Below are 22,141 nucleotides of genomic sequence, written 5' to 3' on the forward strand. Positions count from 1 at the left end.
CCTTTCTCAGATCCCTGTTGTCGCCCACAGACATGATGACGACGGGGCAGGAGGGGAAACAAAATGGAGACTCTCATTCCGCTCTGTTTGATACTCACAGAGAGAAACACAAGGGTCGAGGTAAAATCGCTCTCTTATTCTGTGTAGACAGCGCTCGTTAAAAAATATCCACGCCACCCACATACACCAATCTTCAGCTCACACTTCAGAAATAAACAACGCGCCCAGACCCAACCAGCATCGTGTCATCGTGTCGCACTGTCTCACCATGCCTTCGTCCCTTAGACGTTCCAGACGATTTCATCTCGGTCACAGAACATCCCACGCTCTGGAGCAGGATCCTAGCAAGATGAATACTATCCATTAGCGAGTTGCTGACCAACGACTGGAAGATGACGGGCCCAGGAAGAACTTGACGCCTACGGCACGTGCAGCTTGCGTTGTATTCGATTGCTGCCAGTTCTTCGGGTATTCATTTCGGCTGATGGTTCTTATGGGTGATGATTGGGATCGCGATTCGCTTGTTAGTGCTGGATTTTTGTTCTTGCTGTTGCTGCCGTTTGGCAGCCAAAGTTGGGACAGCCATTGCCACTGTCCTTATCGTCATAGTGTGTAGTGAAAAATTAAACATGAAACTGTAGCAGGAAACGATTAAGACATTTAAGCATCGTTTTCTTAAAGAGAAACGGTAATTGGAAATCATGGAATGGACAGTGAGGATGACAACGAGCGAGAGATGGACAGCATAGCGACTTAGCAGTGAGTGGTTGTCAAACCAGAAGATAGCCAGGAGGAAACGCATATGAGAGTATGATGAGGATGACACTGAGGTGTGTAGGAAAGAATAATCCCTATGCTATAGTCTATTTGCGCTACTGTGAGTCGCGTCGCGTTTAACCTGTACTATCAGCTATTAACTATGTGCTATGTAACAGAGAGGATGACTACTGCCAGACACCCTGGAAACGAGCTTATTCAAGAAAGTTCTCTCAGCCTCTGCATCAGCCTAATTCCAGCTCTGGTCTTGGCATGGACACACATGTTCATACTACTAAAACGACCACTACTCTTCGGATGTGGCCAGTCTGCAGCAGAGAGTGTCTGCTCGCCTCCTATCCTGTACATACAGCATGGAGTCCAAACACGACTGCTCGTCCATTCCTGCCGTCATCGAGGTCAAACACAACGACATCAAGCAAGGAATCGCACAAGGTACTTTACAACTCAAGGCTGTTCTGACTAAGACGCATGTAACAAACAGTGCCCTGGCATTCGTCTCATATGGAATTGTTACCGACTCTATGAAATGGCAGTTTCTGGAATATTTGTACAACTCCCCTGTCACTACTCCCCTGATTCGCAAGCCTTCACATTCTTACACAATCGACTATGTACTAGTCTACTCGTACAACTTGGCAAAACCAAGGTACATCAAGGACTCAGGTTTCCCTGCGTACGGGCTCAATAGAGATTAAAGCCCTCCTAGCCAATTGTGCCGCAGAAAAACTAAGAAAAATGGATTTTGTCGCGATCATGGCATTCGACGGTATGTGGTGCGTCTGTTTGTGCTACAACACGAGGCGTAAAATTCTTGTCAAATATGGTACCTTGATACTCCGCAACTTGCTCTTGCTGTATGAATGCTGCTCTTGCTATATAAGAGTGTGTCTTCCCCTGCCAGATATCTCAGCAACAGTTCTCCAAGCACTTCTTCCCAGAACCCCGACCTTACCTACAGACCCTCGCTTTCGCGCCTCAAGTCAAGTCAATCCCAAGATCTTCAAGTCAAGCCGATCCCAAGCTCTTCAAGTCAAGTCGATCCCAAGCTCTTCAAGTCAAGTCGATCCCAAGCTCTTCAAGTCCGACGTCGTTGCAGACACCATACAACACTCCCACTGTTGCGCCCCGCATTTACACGCATGGAGCCATTACACATTACCATCTCGTGGAGAGTACTTGACTAGCTCGATCTATGCGACTTGCTGAGATGCACGGGAGTATCACGCGGCATGAGCACTATCGTCACGTCCTACATCTCTGGCAGAGCCTTGGAAGTATCCGCGGTAGACCCGAGAAAGCGTATGTCGTTCAGCAGTAGAGCGTTGAGTCCCACGTTTCGACGAATCATCGAGAACCACAACGGAGAACCACAACGGAGAACCACAACGGCATAGATGTGTCAGGCACACTCATCACTACTTCGGATCTTGAGGAGTTGCTGCAGATGAACCCTGCATGGATAAGCGTTGATAGGTGCGCGAACATGAAGGCGAAGGCCATGATGAGGATCTTTACTCGCGCAATGGTAAAGTGGCCACACATCACCACGGATCTATACATGACGAGTGGTGGCATACCACTGGATATTGCACCGCCCACAACGCTGCTACCATACGTCGACAGGGGTCGTATCTTTGTGCATGAGTGTAATGGCAAGTACATCGGCATGACTAGCATGGTGCTTTACGATGACTCTGAGGTGGCGCCATGTCATCAGTGCGGTGCTGATGCCTGTGTGTACAATGGGTGCAGTAATTGCAGGTTGTACACATGTGATGACTGCAAGAGCTCAAGATGTACTAAATGTGACCCCGACAGCCATGGGAGATATTGCAGTGGGTGTATGGGCACATATGAATGCTCCATGTGCGGTACGTATTACTGCTTGTGGGACAACACGCAGACCAGCACTGTGTCCACGTGTGTCATTTGCGGTGTAAGGGCTTGCTTAGTATGCGTACCGAGTATGCAAAAGTACAGAAAATGCCGGAACTCGTATTGTGGCCAGTGCATTACCATGGATAGTAGCCAGCCATGCTTGTGGAAGTGCAGCAGTAATGGCCGATAGTGATCAACCAGTTGTCATTGTGAGTGCGCATTGTGGTTAGATACCGCTCGTGCTGCACCCTTTCAGAGCGTCTGTGAGGCTACACAGACTTCCCGCAGTTGAATTAAAAAAAGTTGGAGCCCCCTGAGTAACGTATTGGAGGTGGCTCATATGGCGAGCCTCATATTGTTGTAACTGCATCTGCTTCTGTGTCTTGTTCTGGGTCTGGGGCACGAACAGGGATTGGGCCTGATACTTTAACTCTTTAATAAATTTTCCGCTTTACTTTTAAGAGTGTTTGCAGATGTACATTCAGATCAAAATGGGATCCCACAAGATCTAGGTGACGCTGCACTAGCAAGGTTCGCATCTGAACCTGCAGCTTCATCAAAATCTGTACGATTTTCAGCGCAGACGAAATGAAGAACAGTGTGAAGTTGAGCAATACCGAGCTGCGGTATGGATTGCATAGATTGTCGACTGCTCAAAGCGCACAGGATACTCGGAGTCTTGAGTATGTTGAAAAAATAGTAATTGAACGCTGTGATGTACTATGGTTGTTAAGAAAAATACCTGTCTATAAGATATTCTGCATTGCAATGGTTCTTCGTTTCTTATTTTCTGGCTGCAGGATAGTCTAAGGACGATTCCTGAGGGACTTTGTCCTCTCGCGCGGAAGAAAACGCTTTTTTTTTGTCGGGCCGTGTGAGTGCTTACGAATAGACTGCACACATAAACAATAGCAACAAGACTAGGGGTGGAGAAATCTGGATCGCGCAGATGTTTGATTGGAATAGGCCGTATTCCGCTGTCTCGTCTCGTTTCCCAATGTTTCTGGCTGTGGTACGTTAGGCCAACCACACGCAGCTCTGTTTTCTCCTTTTCGCCCCTCCCTCTTCTTTACTCCCCCATCGCCCATGTTCTTTTGACACCTGCATCTACGTTCGCATTATTCAGCCTCTCTTTCCATCTCCCCATTTCATTTGCATGTGGTGTTGTGTGTATGTGTATGTAAGAACCAGCACAGCCAGTATCTCAGCGCTTAACATACCTCGAACACTTGCATCGCATACTCCACTCCACGCCACACAGCCGCATCGCACACACACATCCTTCCCATCTCTCCTCAGTTCCATGAGGCAGCATCCATCTGCTTCCATTCAGCATCATGGATAGCCGTCCACATCCCGCAGAACTCTCCGCTCCAGCCATAGAGGCTCACCGTCCTGATCCTCGACTGCCATCTTCACATCCTCCGCTCTCTCGACACCACAGCAACTCGGGGCACGACCCATACGAGATCCACGCCAGTGCCGCCTATATCTCGTCCTCTTCACAATTCCCCACCACGCCCTTGTTCCCTGACGACGGGTACCGGCAGTATCCCCGGCCGCCGCAGCTACAGCACCAGCCTCAGTTTCAGCTCCATTACCGCCAGTATCTCGATGGACAGCATCCCTTGGACAGACCAGATATGGATCTTGACGATGGCCCTCCTTCCGAACAGTACCCTCCCCATGTTACTAAATCGTCCCTCTACAGGCAATCATCATCCTGGGCAACACAAGGCCACAACCCTAAGACCCAGCTCTCCTCATCAGCTCTCGGTCATTCCTCCAACGGGCCATCCTCAACCCCTCGAGGAGGCCATCCTTACGTTGGCCAAGCCCAAGAGGACACTGGACGTCCCTTCCCTCCAGCATCCTCTCTGTTGCTTCACGCTCATGGATCATCTCCTCGCCATTCATCCTATCCATTTACCTCACCCTCCACTTCCTCGGCCGGCGTGGCTCTTGTAGACCGAGAACGCGAACGCGAACGTGAACTAGAACGAGACCAAGAAAAGGAAAGAAAGAGGGAGAGGGTCAGCGAACCGGGGTACGCATGTTCAGGAGGCCAAAGTTCACTAGTTCATCATCCAGAGGAGCCCTTACGAACATTGTCGTCCTTGGCTTATCAGCATCAGCATCAACAGCAGCAACAGCAACAGCAACAGGAAGCAGCCCAGTCTTCCATTCACAGTGCGATTTTTCCACAAACGATGGCCCCTCCGGATGACGGTTATGCTGCAGGTCCCCAAGATCGCGCTGCTGAGGTCAAAGATTCGGCTAATCTTGATGTAGTCAATCGGGCTCTGGATCACCCCTCAACCATAACATCTTTTCACCAACATGAAGATCAAAGACGCCTCCACAGTCTGTCACATTCTGCCCAGCACCCCTACCGGTCTCACTTGGCCCATGGCCAAAGCTATCGAGGACACCGCTACGAGGATATACCTCCCAAGTACGAGGGCGAATATGATCTCGATCAGCAGAACCCCCAACGAGTGTACTCACCACAACAGCAATCAGACTACCAGCACCATTCACCGCTTCATCTATCCATACCAGTTGATCCAAAGTATGAACCGCGTCCTTTTCATCATCCTCAACAACAGCGACCCTCAACTCTACGGCATTCGTCCTCGTATTCTCATGAACACCATTCCTCAGCCTCTCCTGTCTCCTATAGTCCTCCGTCTTCACACTATCCTGACAGTCCCTCATTCTCAGCATCACAGACGCAACTGCAACATCAGCAACCAGCGCAACCCTATCAGCCGGGCCAACAAGGGAATGCGCGACGGGCCTCAGCCCCACGAGTACCCAGCAAATCGATAATGTCGTCGCTGCCGAGCCTTTCTCGCCGAGAGCCTACTGACCGCACGGGCGACGGCAGCCATAGCACGACACACGACTCCAGTTATGATAGTAACGCTGAGGAAGATGAGGACATGTCACCGTTCAACATCAAGACCCACGACCCTCGATTCAAATTTGGCACGGATATGCCGAACACTGTGGATTTGAAGGCCGCAATTGAGAGCTGTGATATTCTATGCAAATTTGCGCTCCACTATACAGAGCAAGCAAATACGGTGCATGATGACCGCCGATCGTCGGAGTTGGACCCAGAGATGCGAGCGAACCTGCAGAAGATTCGATACATGAATACGACGATGCTTATGGGACTGCAGCATGTCATCAAGACGAATGAAAAGGTTGCGGATGATGGTGGGGAGCTGTCACCTTCACAATCGAATGCTACATCACAGGAACGGATAGAGAGAGAGACCAGTCCAGTAAGGTTCAGTAACGGGGTGCCACCAAACGAGCTGGTACATGAACTCGCCAAGGTTGCTACATCGATCTTCCAGCTTGCAATCCGTATCAAGGCCTGGGTGGGCATGACTCCCAGGGAGCGAGAGCTTGACGAGGAGATTAATACGATCCGAGGAAAGCGATGCGTGCTTCTGGACAGCACTTTGGCACCATCGGTTGTGGACCAACATGGCAACGTACAGAAGGACTGGACTGTCGTGCCCGCAACATCATCGACCTCCAAGAGCTATTATGAACGACAGAGGGATTTGGTGCAGCCACGACCGTCGCACAACTATCCCTTGAACCAGAGGCACAGGCAACAGCAGCAGCCCTTCGAAAGGTATGATCAACCTCGTCCTGCCATCAACAGAGATTTGCATCGCAGCCAAATGGAGGTAGACCATGAGGGAAGGCCTTTTATGAAGCACGGAAACAGCAGCAGTGCTATGGCGTCGCTTTCGACGTCGCATCGTGGTCACAGTTTCAAAGAAGGCTTTTCGACATCGTACTCGTCTGACTCGGGCATGAGCAGAGTTGGCTATCGCCACAGCAACAGCAGTGTCACTAGCGTTGATGGCTACAGCAAGAACAACAGCACCGAGGGCGGCCGCAACTCGAAGAGTGGCGAGGCACCCTATCAAAAGTACCGCAAGCGCGCCAAGCGGACCCAGCCTCCTGGCCGATGTCTGTCCTGCGATTCCTCGGATACGCCAGAGTGGCGTCGTGGACCTGATGGTGCCCGCACATTATGCAATGCCTGCGGTCTTCGTATGTACTTTTTTTATGCACTCTATATGTTCAATGTATTGGGTCCATTGGAACGTAATACTAAAGGCATTTATCTACTTTCCTTTTGCAGATTATGCCAAGTTATTGAAGCGCCAAAGCGAACAGGGCCAACTAGCTGCGGGACCCACGTCTCTGAAGAGCCGAGTGATAAACACACGAATGGAGCAGCTACAGGCGATTGCGCTCCCATTGCGAAAGCGGAATAGCAGTCAGACTGCAGAATCAACCCCGCACGCAGATCCATCTGGATCCGACACTGCCACTCCAATAGCCACTGCGACTGGCGAGCTATTAGGGCCTTCAGGGGTAGGGTCTCCAGGAATAGGATCTTCAGGAGTAAGATCTTCAGGAGCAGGGCCTTCAGAGGCAGGATCTTCCCAGGCAGAATCTTTAGGGGTAGGAGCCTCAGAGATAGGGTCTTCGGGTTCAGAATCGAGCAGCGTGCAAACGGAGGCTTCATCGGCCCCTAGCTCTGTCGGAGAATCGGATTCGTACCAACTATCAGAGTCCAAAAAGATGGCAGATCAAGATGCTGCCGCTGTCGCAGTTTCCTCGACTGAGAATGGAGTTGTTGACAAGGAGCTGAAGAAGGAGGGATGATGATGGATTTGGTCAAGATGAGGAATATTTTTGTGCTACGCCTTTTTTTTTCTTTTCCTCCTTTGTTTTCATTGTCAATTACTGTGTACCATAGCATTCTACTTCTTTACATATAAACTTATTTTAGCAATTCGATGGAGCAAAAACAACAGCCTGGAGATAAATGGATCTACTCAATATGCTTTGGAGATCTCTTTTGATTAGTATCTTTATGAAGAAAAAAAAAAAAAAAAAAAAAAAAAAAAAAGAGGTAGAAGAAACAAGCAAAGGACTTTTTTTGGTATATACAAGGTGCGGAAGAAAATCAGATAACAAGGCTGTAAAGAAAGAAACCACAATCAACATAAAAATGAAGTGAGGAGTAAAGAGCAAAGGGCACATTCAGATATGTGGATGATCTAATTGAATAACATGTCGGAAAAAAGGAATGAAAGAGTCGGGTTCCTTAGAAGACGTCCTCATAACCGAGGTCCCAGCAAGTCAGCGGATCCTGCATCTTCACAGCCGAGGTATCGTGGAGCTGATCTCGTTCACCGACCGTCTGACGTCTCCTCTCAGCCGCAGCCTCTCTCTCGAAATCCAGCAGGGCTGAGTAGTCTTTACAGGTAGCTCTGCATTCAAGCGCATTCACCAGGTCGTCAATCTCGTCCTGTTCCATGCTGCTTTCAACTTCTTCCTCCATGTCCTGACAACTCTGCTGCTCGTGTGATTGTAGGTGATTGCTTGGGGTATGCCGATGATGGTGATGACCTCGTTCGAGCCATTGAGCCTTCTCTTCGTTACCGAGACTTTCCCAGTAGATCATCTTTGCGATAAAGAGGTCGTCAAATCGTTGGGTCTGTGAGGCGAGTTCCTGAAAGGCCTCGCGTTTCAGCATCATGAGTTCGTGGTGATGATCCGGATCTGTGGGCATGGCGGAGGAAGATGTCGGCGAAGGCGGTGAGGAGGGAGAATGGGATGTGGAGGAAGAAGAGAAAAAATCCGAGTCCGATCCAGATACGGACTCAAAGTCTGATTTAGTGGGAGGCGATCCGAAGTTGTGGGTCCGAGATGCTGCTACGGTGGTGGAGCCTCCTGCAGAAGTGCTACTGGAGCGCTTCTTAATGGAAGTGTGACCAGGGCGACGTATCCTATAGGCTTGGTTCGGTAGGACGAGAGATGGGGTTGAGGAGAGCTGGCGAGGGAGTTCGATTGATTGCAGGAGACGAAAAAAATAGGTCAGAGAGGTATGATAACCCTAATATTTCCATTCATCCCCTATTGAACATTCGGGCCGAAAAAAAAGCGCGGGAATATCGAGCTAAAGAAGTCAGAGCGATACGAAATGAATAAAATAAACTCACCCCGTGGACTCTTGGACGCTCGCTTGATACAGTGAAGATTGATTGGGGAGTATGGTTATTGTTGCCGACAGAAGAGGAAGTGGTAGTGGTCCGATGGAGCGCATGAGAGCGTGCAGCGATGCGTTCTTTGAGTCGCAAGTAGGTGATGGGGACGGAGGACTTTGGTTTAAAGTGGTGATGAGGCTGGAAAGGGAGACGGCCCAGTGGTTGGCGGCGCCAATGTTTCCGAAGACCTCGGTTGCTGGACTTGTGGAGACGCATAGATGGACTTTGTGTTCAAGGACGAAGGGAGGAGGAGTTGAAAGGTGATGGCGAACGAGAAAAAAGGACGGGTGAGAAGAGAGATATTGAGGTCAAATTACTATGTGCGAGGATTCATGCGGATTCCGTTGTCCAATCAGGGAGCAGCTGCAATTCGCGCTCTCGTATCGAGTATCATCATGGTGTATGGATATTTTTACTCGCCATGTCTATGGGCGTTATTCCCGGAGAACGTCGAACTTGGCGGCTCTTCTGATAATCTTCGTTCGTCATGGTGCCACTGAAAGAGGATGAGTGCACTTATCTCTGTCAATGACGCACTATACCCCTCACCTCGTTCGCAAAAGCAGACTACCATAGGCTGGTGAAAAGGACCATTACGCATCATTCTAATCCTACGTGTCAAGAACTAAGCAAGAACCCTATCTCGTCGTAAGTGGCATTGCTTCAGGTGCTCTAGGAAGGGTTGTCCTGGCCTAAAGCGATTTCAGAGTTCAGCTACTGTTGGCCTGTTTTCTGAGTTGGTCAATCAGTTGCGTCGCGAGGAATGGTGATCATCTTGCTCATTAAACTGATCTTACCAAACGATCTACAAGGGTTGGATTTCAAAAGTAGAGCGTTATTATTTTGCGCAAGCGTACTGGCTTATTATGGCGACGGGCCTGGAACATCTTCTACAGTGACTCCTACTATATAGACTCATGATCAATCACAGTCGCCGCTGTGGACAGGAATAGGGCTATGGTCTTTGTAGTGCTTGCTAACAAAGAGTAACTGCGCCCTATACAACATGGGTACCTGTGGCCCTCATGATACAGTGCCAAAGAACAGGTAACGACGTTCACGCTACACCCTCATTCATAGCGAAGGAAAGCCACTCGGACGCGACAACTAGCATGAGATACATTTTGCGATTAACAGCGCAAACGACTTTTTACGCGATAATGAACAATGGTTTCTTTATAATTTGATGCTCTAGATGATTTCTTTTTGTGCTGGCAACTCTCATCACCAACCAGCTCCCTTTCGTCCTCCCCCCTGCCACTTAATCCAGCCCAAATAAAAAAGACGTCCAGACATCTACTTTCCAAGCTTCTTGCGTAAGGCTCTGGTTCTCTTGCGCAACTTCTTGTACTTGTGCTTTCTCATCTTAATCCTCCTCTTGCGCAACACACTCGTCATATGCATCGTGTTGGTCTCATCCAGCTCGTCCATGACACTCTCACGAGGAGTCTGCACTGGCAGCTGAATCCAGTTCTGACCGTCAATGCTCGAAACACTGAATTGCTTATCTCCAATCTGTCGCAAGAAGTCCTGGAATGCCTGCTCTGTGTTTCTGTTATGGATGGATCCCTGGTGCACTGGATTCGGTGGTGTGAATGGGCGCAGCGATGAGAAATAGTGGGTCAAATCCTCAATTGAATCTATTGTGAGATAAAGATCGCCGTGCATTCGACGTTAATTGAAGTACTCGGTACAATCTGGCAAGGAAGAATGAGACCTTCGTAAAAGGCGATGGCCAATTTACAGTTAAAAACTTGCCTTCGTAGTCATCTGATATATGCTGTTGTGTCTCAATGGGTGCATTGGTGACGCTAAGCAAAGGACGGTGCAGAGCAAAGAAAGAACCGTTGGCAAGATCAACCCTGTCCATCGAAGCAGCGTGAATAGGACGCTCGGGGGTGACGAGTGAAGCAAAGTCGAATTGAGACATGTCGCTGGAAGAGGAAGAGGAAGACGACGAAGAAGAAGAGGAGGACTGATAGCGGCGAGCAGCAACGCAAAGTGAGGCACTTGCGGAATGGGCATCAACTTTGGCCGCGGCCGCAAGGCGTGAGGCCATGGGTCCGGAAGCGGAACGCCTCACTACCGAGAGACTGAAGAGCATTGTCCTGAGCTTGCTGTGATAGGAGTGAGGGTTCTTTTGTGGATTCCGTCACTGTGGTCGTGAAGAGTCCGATGATCCTGTCCCGAAGTCGAAGGGTGAGAAAGACGGAGCTGGGACCGAGATTGTTGTTGACTGATCAGATCAGATCTCGTTCTTGATCAGGGCCAGGGTAGGAAAATCGCAGACGATGCGTGTGTCACATGACTGTAGACAGCTGGCGGTGCAAGCAAGTAAGTCCATAGGTGCGAGTGGTGGAAAAAAAGAAGTGATGAAAAGGGCAAAGGGTTCAGTCAGCATCATCACTCACACTTGCAAGTTAAGACCCGTCTCTTCTCGTCTCCCTCTGTCTCGAGACTGACTCCAGACGCTACTCCAGCTGACCCGACAACCGCTCCGTCCGAGGCACAGCGTCTTCATCGGTAAGAATACCTTTTCTATGCTGAGACTATTAGTCACCCTATGTGGCATGGTATTCCAGCGAAATAATCGGCCCAAGGATGCATCATCCCATCCAGATCCAACCCATCCACCCGCAAGAGTCGATGGAGCTGCATCTGAGCCAAGGTCTCGGCTGTGTTTTGATGGGTGGAGGAGTAATGCATCCGGCAGCTGACTACATGGCCATCTGGACTTACTCCACGAAAAAACCTTAGTTCGCCGCACAAAACCCATACTGGCCAAACCGTAGTGGAGGAGAGTACACCTACAAACCAATCAAGCAGACCAAGCAGACATAGCCAGCTAGCCTGTCCGTCACTTGTCATCGACCATCGAGTCCAACCATCGAGTCAACCATCGAGTCAACCATCGAGTTCATCCGGTCCTTGCCATCATCCAAACCTCCCCCTCCATTCAGCCAGCAAAAGGTATATATCTCTTATCCATACCGTCAGAGCATGTATCGAAAAGAGCGCAGTTCAGAATAACTCACCTAACCCGCGTATTACTGCCCGTCCTAGGCGCGAAAGGCATCCAAGCTGTCTCTCTCGACGATACCTCCACCCCAAGCTGACCCTTGGACCCCATCGACCATCATGACCGACTCGACCACGGCCGAAGGAAGGAGGCAGGCCGACTGGGCAGAGTTCTATAAAAACGGGCCACCAAAGGAGGTCATTGTAATTGAGGACGATACACCGCCGCCGCCCTCGCTCTCCTCATCCACATCGTCATCGGCCTCTGGTCAACAGGTCCCCAATGGCCATCCCGTTACCTCCCCACGGTACCGGATAATGCAGCCTCAATTGCCCCCCGGCCAGCACTACTATCCAGGCTCATCGACATCACAAACTGGTGTCTCCTCAATACCAGTAAATGCAGGAGGGCGTGTGACAAGGAGGACTAACAAGCGGGCGCCGTCATCTGATCTAGCTGCCTCAGGGTCCAATGACATGTCTAACCATGTACCGAATCAACACTACGCATATGCACAGGGCTCATACGCCCCCGCCCTTCATAATCAACCTCACCCTGCACAGATGTACGCGAACGCAGCATTGGTCGCGCGACCAGACGTTGGAAACACGCCCAATAGTGCTGTCACTGCACCCACTAGGAAAAAGCGGAAATCCAATGCGGATGTCAAGTTTGTGCAGCCGCGAACATGGCAAGAAAACCAGGCACCTTACTACCCACCAGCGCCTCAGACCCATGCTAACGCACCAGTGGCTAACCGAGATGTAAATCATGTCAGGGTATAGAATCAAGGCTTTCGATGGTGCGGACAAAAAATGAGCCGGTGATAGCTGACTATTTATTCTCCTTCATTACGAACCCTGCATAGGCACCGGTTAATATACCCCCTTGGGATGATAAAGAAGGCCATTACATTGTTGTTGTCAATGATGATTTTACGAACCGCTGTAAGTACACCATTTTTTTTTTTTTTTTTTTTTTTTAAATGGACGCGTATTAGTTCTTTTTATGACTCTCACCGGCCTATTCACTTCCATGCATCAATGTAGATAAAATTATCAAACTGTTGGGACAAGGGACATTTGGAAAAGTAGTCGAGTGCTACGATAAGGAGACAGGGAGGCATTGTGCCATCAAGATCATCCGTGCTGTTCAAAAGTATCGTGACGCGAGCAGGATCGAAACCCGCGTGCTGACCACGTTGAAAAAGAACGATCCTCCGAATGCATAGTAAGTATATTTTCTCGTCCAGTGACCCACCCATCTTGGACGACATACTGACCACTCTCTTCATTTGTTTCATGCACTTTGTATCTACAGTAAATGCCTTCACCTCAATGACTGGTTCGATTATCGGAACCACATCTGCATGGTGTTTGATCTCTTGGGACAGTCGATCTATGACTGGCTCAAGGACAACGCTTTTTGTCCGTTCCCGCCTAATCAGATTCAGTTCTTCGCGCAGCAACTCCTAAGAAGTGTAGAATGTACGTATGCTATATAAGACTAATGGAGGTCTTTATCTCAAGGCGGTCGCTAACACTATTCCATCGTTTTTATATAGTCCTTCACCGTCTGCGGTTAATCCACACTGATCTCAAACCGGAAAATATCCTGCTAAAGAACGGTGCATATAAGCAGGTGCCATACAAGGTGAGCTTCTACCACATGTCTAATAGAGGTATAATGCCATACTTTTTTGCATTACTTGACCACGTACTAACCTGAATTCGGGATCCTTGCGGTTACTTTTTTAGAAGTCACCAAATAAGATGCGGAGAGTATTATTAGACCCAGAAATTCGGCTGATTGATTTTGGAAGTGCAACCTTCCAGGATGAACACCATTCGACTGTTGTCAGCACGCGGCACTATCGCGCGCCGGAAATCATTCTTGGTATGACCGAAGTAACCGCATTTGATGCGCGGACCAAATTAAGCATCCGTTTTGGAGCAGATATGCTTACGCAGGACAACGTTCATGATATTTTCAAATTGAAATATAGGTCTTGGCTGGTCTTACCCATGTGATATCTGGTCTGTTGGCTGTATTCTGGTGGAATTCCTTACTGGGGAAGCGCTCTTTCAGACCCACGACAATTTGGAGCATTTAGCCATGATGCAGGCTGTCCTCGGACCTATACCTGATAAAATGATTCGCTCGTGCCAGTACGTTTAACAGCAAGAAAGAACCCTGATTTGCGCGTCGTATGGAGATAGACTGGCGATTAACTCTGCAGGCCACTTGACGCGGCGCCTTTTTTTTTTCTTTCTTTCTTTCTTTCTTTCTTTAGCAAATCGGCCCAAAAGTACTTTGTGCAGGGACGACTGGATTACCCTAATGACGAGACAAAACGTGCGAGCCGGAAATATGTGAAGGCTCTGAAACCCCTCAAGGTACCTAGTTTCTCCTGGCACCTCACGTCTGAAGTAGCACTCCTCCACATTTTTCTAACTACGAGGCTTTTTGTTTTTTCTTGCCATCGATATCCAGGACTATGTTGTACCGGCAGCCAACCGCGCCGAGAATCTAGGCTTTGCGGCGGCACTGAAAGATTTACTTGGTCAGCTGTTGACATACGACCCCGAGAAACGCATCACGGCCGCACAGGCACTGAAGCATCCTTACTTTAGCTACATCGTGGACGAGGCAGGACAGATCCTCGGCAAGAGGGCCGGCGGCGATTCCTTCCATCCACCTAGATGATTTTATTTCTATTTTTTTTTATTTTCTCCCCTTTTTCATAACTTTTTTGCTTCAAATATCCATTATTATTCATGATCCATTCATCGCTATGTCACGTATTTCGTTATTTCCTCCGTATTCTTATTGTTTTGTTATTGCGCGCGCATAGTTCCAAATACTCCCCTGGCGCTTTAAACGCATAGAAACTACCGGCCAGGCAGACTAGTCAGACAGTTACCATCCTCGTTGTAGCAGTTATTGTTTTCTTTTCTTTTTTTCATTCTTATTTCAATTGTACAATATGTAAAGAAAGATATTGATGCATGAGCCATTCTGAAGCTTGGCACTTAATGGCTGGTGCTTGTTCTTTGATGTTGATATAGAAAGCAAGCGCGCCCTTTGGCAATCAAATACAGGCCATTTAAGAGTCCGAGAGTTTGGTCTTACAAGCCCTCCTTCAGAACCAAGATGCCGTCCTGCGGGATGGCGACTTTCTTGACGATGGCAGCGAGGATATTCTTGTTTCGGGGTTCCTTCCGCAACTTCCTCTTCAGGTCGACAATTAAGTCGCGGGTCGTCACCTGGGGCCGACTCTTTAGCAGTGCAATGACCTCCGCTTCCGTGATCAGCAACGAATCTTGAAGCCGTCGATATCGTATTCCATGCAGAGCGAGAGCATATGAGAAAATCAAGAATCTTTAGGTTAGTAAAAAAAAAAAAAAAAAAAAAACATGGCCCACAGCCATGCCATTCATTAGAGCAACTGGTGCAAACACTGACCATCACCACCAGCTGAAGCGTCCGCCTGTGCACTCGAGCCTGAGAATGGTGCCGCGTCAGCTGTTCGGCTCTGTTTCCTACTTGGCCCCTCATCGACGGTCTCTGCAGAGTCAGCCGTCTTTTTCCGCTTCTTTTCCATTGTTCCTGATGAACTTGAACCGCCCGCCACAGGTGCAGGTGGAGATGAAGCCCTGAGTACACTCGACGACGCCAAGGACGACTTCACAGCCTTGCCTGCCACTGTTGATAATGAAGGTGATGATGACGAAACCGCGGGCTTTGCACCGGCGCTGGCATTCCTGGGTGGTGGCAATGGGACCTTGCCCTTCAAGGCCTTGACGCCGACGGGTTTGTTGGGTGTGGCAGATTTGGTGACACCGGCCTTCTTTGGGATCAAGAGCGCGCCCTTGACACTGGCCTTGCCCTTGCCCTTTGATTTCGCGGTCTCCTGTGATAATTGTGCGTCATCTTCCTTCTTCGTATCCTTCTCCTTGTCAATCTCATCCAGATCAGAATCAGACGAATCTTGATCACTGGCATAGGGATCTTTTTCATCGTCGCTGGCGTAGACCTTATTTTTCTCGAGCTTCAAGAGCGCCTTCTTCACAGCCTTTCCAGTCTCTGTCAAGCGTCCCTTGTCGTCCTCTTCGTCTTCATCCTCATCAGAGTCCATAGCTGGTCCTTGCTTCCTTCGAGGCTAGTTGTGTGATATACCACAAAATAATGTGTCAGAGAGGGACCTGTTGACGATGGGAGAAAACGAGAAAGACAGATGCCGCAAGCGCTGGGCGAGCTTACATCGTCCTTTGCGTCGTCTTCGAATCCAGGCATCTCTGAGGGCATCTCCTCGTCGTCCTGCCAGACTTCATCAAAGTCCATTTCGTCCACGTCGCCATGCTTTCCACGCTTCTTCTTTCTCTCCCTGGCCTCATCCTCGTCATATCTAATTGAACAAAGCCGATATTCATCAGCGTCATTAGTCTTGTACCATTCAGTAACAGTCGAACTTGTCCAGTGCCAACGAGAAGAAATGACCTACCCAACGTCGTCTTCATGGTCAACCGTGACTAAGTGCTCGCCTTCGACTTCTTCTTCTGCGCCCTCTTCGCCATCCTCTGTCTTTGCTTTGTTCTTGGACCGCATCAGCCATCGGATGCTGCTGTTGTTCTGCTTTTGTGCTTTTTGGTACTAGGTAGCGAAAGACAAAATACGATGGGTATCAAAAGGATATGAATTCAACCAAAAAGAAAACCAGGTAACCAGGTATCATCGAGATAGTAACCGCTTTACCTGCTCTTCCGCCTCCTCTGCCGTCAGGGTGGCATACTGAATCTTTGGTGTGAACTTGTACCACTTGTCCGCAGGCACGACCTTGAACCCGTCGTCCGAGAACAAAAACAGCACATAGTTCGCATGTTGCCCGCCCTCCAACTGACCTGTCCAATTGTTCTGATTATCGTAATCCTCAACGACCCAGGGTGCCGCCTCAATCTCCTTCTTCTTCCGCTCCTCTTCGTTCGCGATATAGATCTGTCTCGTACGCTTCTTGAACAACATCTGCTTATTACGCACGCCTCCACCATAGGGAGCAATCAGTGATGTATCCGCGCCCGTTGTCGGTGCTGCTGCACCACCTGGTCCAGCTGCCGCATTTCCACCGGCCACCCCATCCTTCTTATCCGCACCTGCTGTGTCCTTGTTTTGGTAGTTGTACTTGCTATTATAGTAGCTGTATCGGTTGTAGCCGCTGTTCTCGTTCCGTTTGCGGTGCAATTTGACCGGCTGTGTGAACTTGTCAGGGCTGACCTCCTTATTGCCATGGAATCGCATGACATGGTGAAGGACGTCGTGCGAGGTTGAGACCAGCTTATAGTCGGTGTAGGTTCCTGGCTGGGGTTGAGCCGCGGGTTTCTTCGTAGGGATCTCGCGCTTGACGGCCGGGCCACCAGGTGAGGGTCTGACACCGAGAGCCCGTTGTTGATGGGCGCGGTTAGATTGCACAGGTGGACGCGAGCGTAAGAAAGACATTGTAAAGATCTTCCGTGGAGTTGATTGCGAAGAGGGAGAATCAGCAACCAAGAGAGGAAACAGAAGCAAAGAGATGCAACTCCAAAGTGCAGCGCAATTGCGCTATTTATTCGGAAAACTTGTCACGTGTGATGCAATGAAAGGAAGGGAAAAAATACAGCATACTGCGTCGTGTGCAATTTCCATTATCTTTTTGTTTTTGGCAAGATCGCTCCGTTGATATTGGGTAAGACACCTCGCTCGGCTATCATGATGTCCGCCAACAGCTTGCCCGGCTCCTCGACGTTCTTGGCCGCCAATTACAAACGCCGAAGCGTAGTCCACTCCTTGTTGTCTCGTGCAAACACTTCCTGCTAGCTCCAGAATTTTGACGCACAGATATCCCACCACAGCAGCTAGATAAACCGGCACACCGTAGTATTATATGCCCTTGAAGAGCAAGTCTGAGCCCTTGCGTGATAACTGCCAGACCTGTCGCCAGTTGCTTGTCTGTGTTGCCTGCGCTTTTGCCTCTGCCGCTAGCTGCAGTGCTATAGGTATTCATGTCTCCACCTCCTTCTCCGTTACCTTCGCGTTCATCATCACCCACAAAACCGCTGCCCAGATCGCTGTCGTGGCGTCAGTAACAAAATCGACATTAGGTTCTTCGGACATGTCGAAGTGCTTTGAACAAAGGTGTTTATTTTTTGGTATGGACCAAGAAATGCGAGTGTCGATGAAACAACTGGTGATGGCGAATGTCCGTTTTTGGTGGCAACTGACACGTACATGTACTGGTATGTATCCGGTAGACGTGTCTGTACCCAGCGTGGAATGTCAAAGCCATACCGATATACGAGTATTCCGTAGGTACTTGATAACCCACACGTGGGTCCATGAGGCTGCCGGCCGATTAGTTAGTCTAGGACAAGATAAGAAAAAAGTGCCCGTTTGCCCATGCTCTCTCATAAATAAAGGATTATGAGAGCGATGGTGCAATAGGTTATAAGTAGGCCAGGGATGGCGGCGAGCGAACAAGGTAGAGCAGGCTACCTGACTAGCTCTATAATTCTATTCCGCCTCAAGTGCCGCAAGTGAACGATTGCAGACAATATTTTCTACACCCCGCCCATTATTCTTTCTTTCTTTTCTGTTCCCTTGTACATCGCCCTTTGAGAGCAATATTTCCTACAGCACTCTCCTACTCGACAACGTGTGTAATAGTGCAACGATGTTTATTATGTTGCGTTGTGTTGTGGTGTTACTTGTTACCAGCAAACCGACTAGAGAGAAGAAGAGGGGAAAAAGTGGCGAACAACAACAGCAACAGCAACAATAACAACAACAACAACAACTCGATCCCCATTTCAAACAGCAAAACGAGAGAGAGCGTGTGTGAAGAGGGAGAGCACTTTTACGGTGAAAATGGCACACCCTCACAGCGTCAACAAAATAAGACGATTTTAATTAAAGCGAAGAGGGCTCTCACACGGTTGTATATTTATCTTTTTATTTTTTGCCGATTTCCAAAGCAATCCTCGCGGAACAGGGCGCACACTACGGATATTATAGGACATAGGAACCCTATCTCTCTCCCTTCCTTCCTCTTTTCTCTCTTCTTCTTCTGTGTCTTCATTGTTTTGAGCATCAACCCCTCCTCGTCCTCCTCCGCGTCTTGTCCATCGTTCATTCCATTCATTCACCTGTGCATCCATTTCTTTTTATGTCCCATTCCCAGTCAACCTTTTGCTAGTTTCTCTTCTCGCCCCTGAAATTATCTATTTAGCTGAACCGCTTTGACTTTATTTTGAAGGAGAGAACAAGGAAAGCAACAACATCGAACAACCAGGATCCACCAGCGAAGAGCGAGCGTGAAGTGCAACAATGTCTATCGATCCAAACGTGACTGACCAGCACCATCACCACCATCGTGCGTCCTCCGACGATGCCATGGCCGCATTGAAAATCGCTGCTGCCACTTCCTTCTTCTCCTCCCGCAACCAGAACAATAAAAATCCCCTTCCAACACCAGCATCGCTAGCACCAGCACCCACAAGGCAACAAGCACCCCATCCCATCACGACCACCATTCCCAGCCCCGTCCACTCGACGCGCCAGCCCTCGCCCTTTGATCACAGCTTGTCCAAGATGGCATCCACGTCCACGCGTGGCCCCAACAAACCACTCACACTCCAACACCAGCCCGCTGCACATTCCTCATATTCAACTTCACACTCCAGCCCTATACAAACACCCCATACTCCACATTTCCGCCATCACCACCACAACCATCAAATCTCATCCTTGCCCTCTCCTCCCCTATCCTCTGTCGAACCACCCCCTAGCGCTGGTTTCTTCCCAAAGTCGCCTCTCCAGGAGCGGTGTGAGGCTTTGGAGATTGAGCTCTCTGCCCTCAGACTCCGTCTCAAGCGCTCCGAGCGATCTTCGACCGTGAGGGAAAAGCGCCTTTCCCTCTTTCAGCAGCAATCCTCCGATTCCCAGCAATCGCTCCAATCCCTGATGTCCCAGTACGAGACGACCCTTTCCCAACTGCAGGATTCCCAACGCGAGCTCAGCGACACAAAAGCCGCGCTTGCCTCCAATGGTGATCGTGTTCGTCAACTAGAATCGACAACGCAGGAGCAGGAGTGCAAACTGAACGAGATGTTATCCGAGCGGGAGGCCCTCTCCGCAGAGATGAAGGAGAGCCATGCCGAGAATGCAAGGCAACAGAAGCGACTCAAGACTGCCACAGAAAAGGTCGACAGGCTGCAGCAGGAGAATCGCCAGTTGATTGAACAGCTCAAGGAACTTCGAACCAAGGTGGTCCAAGTCTCGGATGCCCAGCTAGATGCCATCGAATCATTGCACCGCGAAAAGTCTCAGGGGGGAAAGGCCGTCCTCGAGCTGGAGACAGAGGCAAATAGGTTCAGGGCCGAGGTCGAGCGACTGCAGGACTTGGTGCTTACAATGGGCAACCGACACGTCCAAGTCCAGGCACAGCTCGCGTTTTTCCAGCAGCAGGCTCAGCAGCTTCAGTACGAATTGGACCAATCCGAACAGACAAATTCGGAAAATCGCATAGCAGGGAGCACAAACAAACTCACTGTGCAACATTCACGGAGCATGTCAGCAGCAACGGGTGGCACAGCGAAAAAGCACGGCAGCATGGGTGAAAGCACGCTGAGTTCGCTCTTGGCCTCAGTCGCCTCTGTTGCCTCGACCTCCCATTCTCGCCGGACAAAACTCACTCGCCGCTTCACAGTCAATGCACCACGCAAGGATGGAGAGTTGACGCTGGAGCAGCGCAAGTGCGAGTTCCTGATGGACCAGATTGCAGTCCTCCAGCGCGGATACGATGCTCTTCGTCAAGAAAAGGTCACGCTCGAACTTCAGCTCGACCTCATGCAGCGACAACACCAATATCACCAACAGCAGCGACAGAAGCGCCGAGAGTCTCAGAGACGAACATTGGGGAGCGAACAGTCTGCGGCAATCTCGAATGCCTTGGCCATCATGGTCGCCTCTCCCTCCGCTGCAGGAAACCCGCTGACGACTATTCCATCGACGCCACTCCTGCCAACGTATTCCGCTGCAGAGCAGGAGGAAGAGAAGGCCCGGATCCAGTACGAGCTCGAGCAGGCACAAGTCCGGAAACAGAAGGAAGCTGAAGAGAAGGAGAGGCAGAGCTTGGCGGCCAAGGCAGCGGCAGAGGAGGCAGAGCGGGAGGCGATTCGACTCCGACGTGCAAAATCATTGCATCTCAAGGAGACCTTGGCGTCTCTCGAATCCAAGCGCGTCCGCAATGACAGTCGCAACGTCCAGTTCTCGAGTTCGGACGAGCTGAGGCACCTGGAGAACCTTCGTCTTACGAATGAGACCCAGCAGCACGGGTCAGCAGCGGCAGCCCGAGCAAGTCGACGGCTGGTCTCACCGTTCTCGTCTAGCCAACTCTCGTCCTCATCGTCGGCATCTTCGCCATTGTCATCGGCCATGTCCTCACCCTCTCCCCTGTCGGCCATGACGACTCCAAGTCCCTCTACGCCGTCGTCATCGCATTCACCGCAGGCCAAGCAGCCAGTGCAATATACCCATCCGTCCAAGCACCAGCACCAGCAGCGCTTGGCCACGTACGCCCGCCACACGTACACGTACAATATCGAACAATGCAGTTGTTGTCTCGGCGCCATGATTGAAATCTAGTCTCATCTCAGTTCCAAGTGCTTTATTGCATTCATTTATCCAAAGCATAAAAATGAAAATAAAAAAAAGCATGATTGACGCCCACGATTTCAATCCAGGGCATAAATGAAATTCACATTCATTTCTTTGAGGAGGTGTATTTGGTACCTATCTGAGGATAAAATGGTTGCCTGTTTGGCTGGCAAGAGGGGATAAGTACCCTTGTGGTCTCCAGCTGACAGGTCCCCAAGTAGCTGAATTGGGCCGCGTGCTTATAAAGAACTTTGGGTCCATCCAAGCACCCCATACCCACGAGACCTCGTTCGTTCTTCCAGTCTTAGATGTATGTGCAATTATATACCATTGTGGGTATAATGCAGTATGACGAGACTTACAGGTCCATAAACTGGACTAACATTCCATGCATGACCATACATACTGGTGCAACATACAAATCCGACAAATCATCCGCAGATTGGAAGAAAGAAAAGATCAGTTCTTCCTTCCTATCCCCGGAAAAAGAAAATGCATATTTGAGGACGTGATGCGTGGGCTGGTGGGTCAGAGCACACAGACAAGGAACAGGTGCATACACGTACCAACAAAATATAGACGGCCCGAGTTGCTTTGCAATCGCACGGTCTCCTGTGTCTGCGTTTGCTCTGTAAATTCTCTGATGGTCTGCAAGAAAAAAAAGAAGAATGCAGAGCTTGCTTAA

General features: G+C 49.7%; 9 protein-coding genes across 9 annotated transcripts; 5 read left to right on the forward strand and 4 right to left on the reverse strand.

Moving 5' to 3' along the window:
- The first annotated feature begins 2,376 nt into the window (after positions 1-2,376).
- On the forward strand, positions 2,377-2,946 carry BC939DRAFT_460470 (uncharacterized protein). Its single transcript, XM_051556883.1, has one exon. It carries the CDS (start codon positions 2,447-2,449, stop codon positions 2,846-2,848), a length of 402 nt encoding a protein of 133 aa, XP_051409245.1. The 5' UTR covers positions 2,377-2,446; the 3' UTR covers positions 2,849-2,946.
- A 1,866-nt stretch (positions 2,947-4,812) lies between these two features.
- Positions 4,813-7,158, forward strand: BC939DRAFT_266998 (uncharacterized protein). The gene is made up of 4 exons (XM_051551102.1): positions 4,813-5,230; positions 5,323-6,741; positions 6,833-7,032; positions 7,082-7,158. The coding sequence occupies exons 1-4, from the start codon at positions 4,999-5,001 to the stop codon at positions 7,085-7,087; spliced, it is 1,857 nt and encodes a 618-aa protein (XP_051409246.1). The 5' UTR covers positions 4,813-4,998; the 3' UTR covers positions 7,088-7,158.
- Positions 7,159-7,807: 649 nt separating this feature from the next.
- On the reverse strand, positions 7,808-8,966 carry BC939DRAFT_505850 (uncharacterized protein; the record flags this gene model as incomplete). The annotated part of the gene is made up of 2 exons (XM_051560724.1): positions 7,808-8,536; positions 8,706-8,966. 2 exons carry the CDS (start codon positions 8,964-8,966, stop codon positions 7,808-7,810), a joined length of 990 nt encoding a protein of 329 aa, XP_051409247.1.
- A 936-nt stretch (positions 8,967-9,902) lies between these two features.
- Positions 9,903-11,066, reverse strand: BC939DRAFT_531378 (uncharacterized protein). The gene is made up of 2 exons (XM_051561607.1): positions 10,509-11,066; positions 9,903-10,390 (listed from the first exon to the last, which is right to left on the reverse strand). The coding sequence occupies exons 1-2, from the start codon at positions 10,852-10,854 to the stop codon at positions 10,047-10,049; spliced, it is 690 nt and encodes a 229-aa protein (XP_051409248.1). The 5' UTR covers positions 10,855-11,066; the 3' UTR covers positions 9,903-10,046.
- Positions 10,973-11,720, reverse strand: BC939DRAFT_267107 (uncharacterized protein). Its single transcript, XM_051551104.1, has 2 exons — positions 11,284-11,720; positions 10,973-11,068 (listed from the first exon to the last, which is right to left on the reverse strand). The coding sequence occupies exon 1, from the start codon at positions 11,616-11,618 to the stop codon at positions 11,307-11,309; it is 312 nt and encodes a 103-aa protein (XP_051409249.1). The 5' UTR covers positions 11,619-11,720; the 3' UTR covers positions 10,973-11,068; positions 11,284-11,306.
- On the forward strand, positions 11,662-14,699 carry BC939DRAFT_267081 (kinase-like domain-containing protein). The gene is made up of 10 exons (XM_051551103.1): positions 11,662-11,720; positions 11,814-12,533; positions 12,638-12,716; positions 12,819-12,999; positions 13,090-13,256; positions 13,334-13,422; positions 13,527-13,665; positions 13,775-13,937; positions 14,063-14,165; positions 14,263-14,699. Exons 2-10 carry the CDS (start codon positions 11,889-11,891, stop codon positions 14,473-14,475), a joined length of 1,779 nt encoding a protein of 592 aa, XP_051409250.1. The 5' UTR covers positions 11,662-11,720; positions 11,814-11,888; the 3' UTR covers positions 14,476-14,699.
- Positions 14,700-14,897: 198 nt separating this feature from the next.
- On the reverse strand, positions 14,898-17,262 carry BC939DRAFT_505853 (uncharacterized protein; the record flags this gene model as incomplete). The annotated part of the gene is made up of 5 exons (XM_051560725.1): positions 14,898-15,091; positions 15,235-15,931; positions 16,033-16,177; positions 16,274-16,422; positions 16,525-17,262. 5 exons carry the CDS (start codon positions 17,260-17,262, stop codon positions 14,898-14,900), a joined length of 1,923 nt encoding a protein of 640 aa, XP_051409251.1.
- A 203-nt stretch (positions 17,263-17,465) lies between these two features.
- On the forward strand, positions 17,466-18,648 carry BC939DRAFT_460478 (uncharacterized protein). Its single transcript, XM_051556884.1, has one exon. The coding sequence runs from the start codon at positions 17,687-17,689 to the stop codon at positions 18,224-18,226; it is 540 nt and encodes a 179-aa protein (XP_051409252.1). The 5' UTR covers positions 17,466-17,686; the 3' UTR covers positions 18,227-18,648.
- Positions 18,649-19,125: 477 nt separating this feature from the next.
- On the forward strand, positions 19,126-21,444 carry BC939DRAFT_479698 (uncharacterized protein; the record flags this gene model as incomplete). The annotated part of the gene is made up of 1 exon (XM_051558871.1): positions 19,126-21,444. The coding sequence occupies one exon, from the start codon at positions 19,126-19,128 to the stop codon at positions 21,442-21,444; it is 2,319 nt and encodes a 772-aa protein (XP_051409253.1).
- Between the last annotated feature and the right edge of the window lie 697 nt (positions 21,445-22,141).

This window comes from Gamsiella multidivaricata, assembly GCF_025024155.1.
Source record: "Gamsiella multidivaricata strain RSA 2152 chromosome Unknown BC939scaffold_62, whole genome shotgun sequence".
Classification (NCBI taxonomy): domain Eukaryota; kingdom Fungi; phylum Mortierellomycota; class Mortierellomycetes; order Mortierellales; family Mortierellaceae; genus Gamsiella; species Gamsiella multidivaricata.

Bases quoted from the DNA above. Each gene is read 5' to 3' on its own strand.
- BC939DRAFT_460470 (XM_051556883.1), top strand. From the start codon at position 2,447: ATGACTAGCATGGTGCTTTACGATGACTCTGAGGTGGCGCCATGTCAT.
- BC939DRAFT_266998 (XM_051551102.1), top strand. From the start codon at position 4,999: ATGAAGATCAAAGACGCCTCCACAGTCTGTCACATTCTGCCCAGCACC. The intron at 5,231-5,322 runs GTATGAACCGCG...ACCATTCCTCAG, and splicing joins TCCATACCAGTTGATCCAAA to CCTCTCCTGTCTCCTATAGT. The intron at 6,742-6,832 runs GTATGTACTTTT...TTCCTTTTGCAG, and splicing joins ATGCAATGCCTGCGGTCTTC to ATTATGCCAAGTTATTGAAG.
- BC939DRAFT_531378 (XM_051561607.1), bottom strand. From the start codon at position 10,854: ATGCTCTTCAGTCTCTCGGTAGTGAGGCGTTCCGCTTCCGGACCCATG. The intron at 10,391-10,508 runs GCAAGTTTTTAA...ATCTCACAATAG, and splicing joins TATATCAGATGACTACGAAG to ATTCAATTGAGGATTTGACC.
- BC939DRAFT_267107 (XM_051551104.1), bottom strand. From the start codon at position 11,618: ATGACAAGTGACGGACAGGCTAGCTGGCTATGTCTGCTTGGTCTGCTT.
- BC939DRAFT_267081 (XM_051551103.1), top strand. From the start codon at position 11,889: ATGACCGACTCGACCACGGCCGAAGGAAGGAGGCAGGCCGACTGGGCA. The intron at 13,423-13,526 runs GTGAGCTTCTAC...TTACTTTTTTAG, and splicing joins ATAAGCAGGTGCCATACAAG to AAGTCACCAAATAAGATGCG. The intron at 14,166-14,262 runs GTACCTAGTTTC...ATCGATATCCAG, and splicing joins AGGCTCTGAAACCCCTCAAG to GACTATGTTGTACCGGCAGC.
- BC939DRAFT_460478 (XM_051556884.1), top strand. From the start codon at position 17,687: ATGCCCTTGAAGAGCAAGTCTGAGCCCTTGCGTGATAACTGCCAGACC.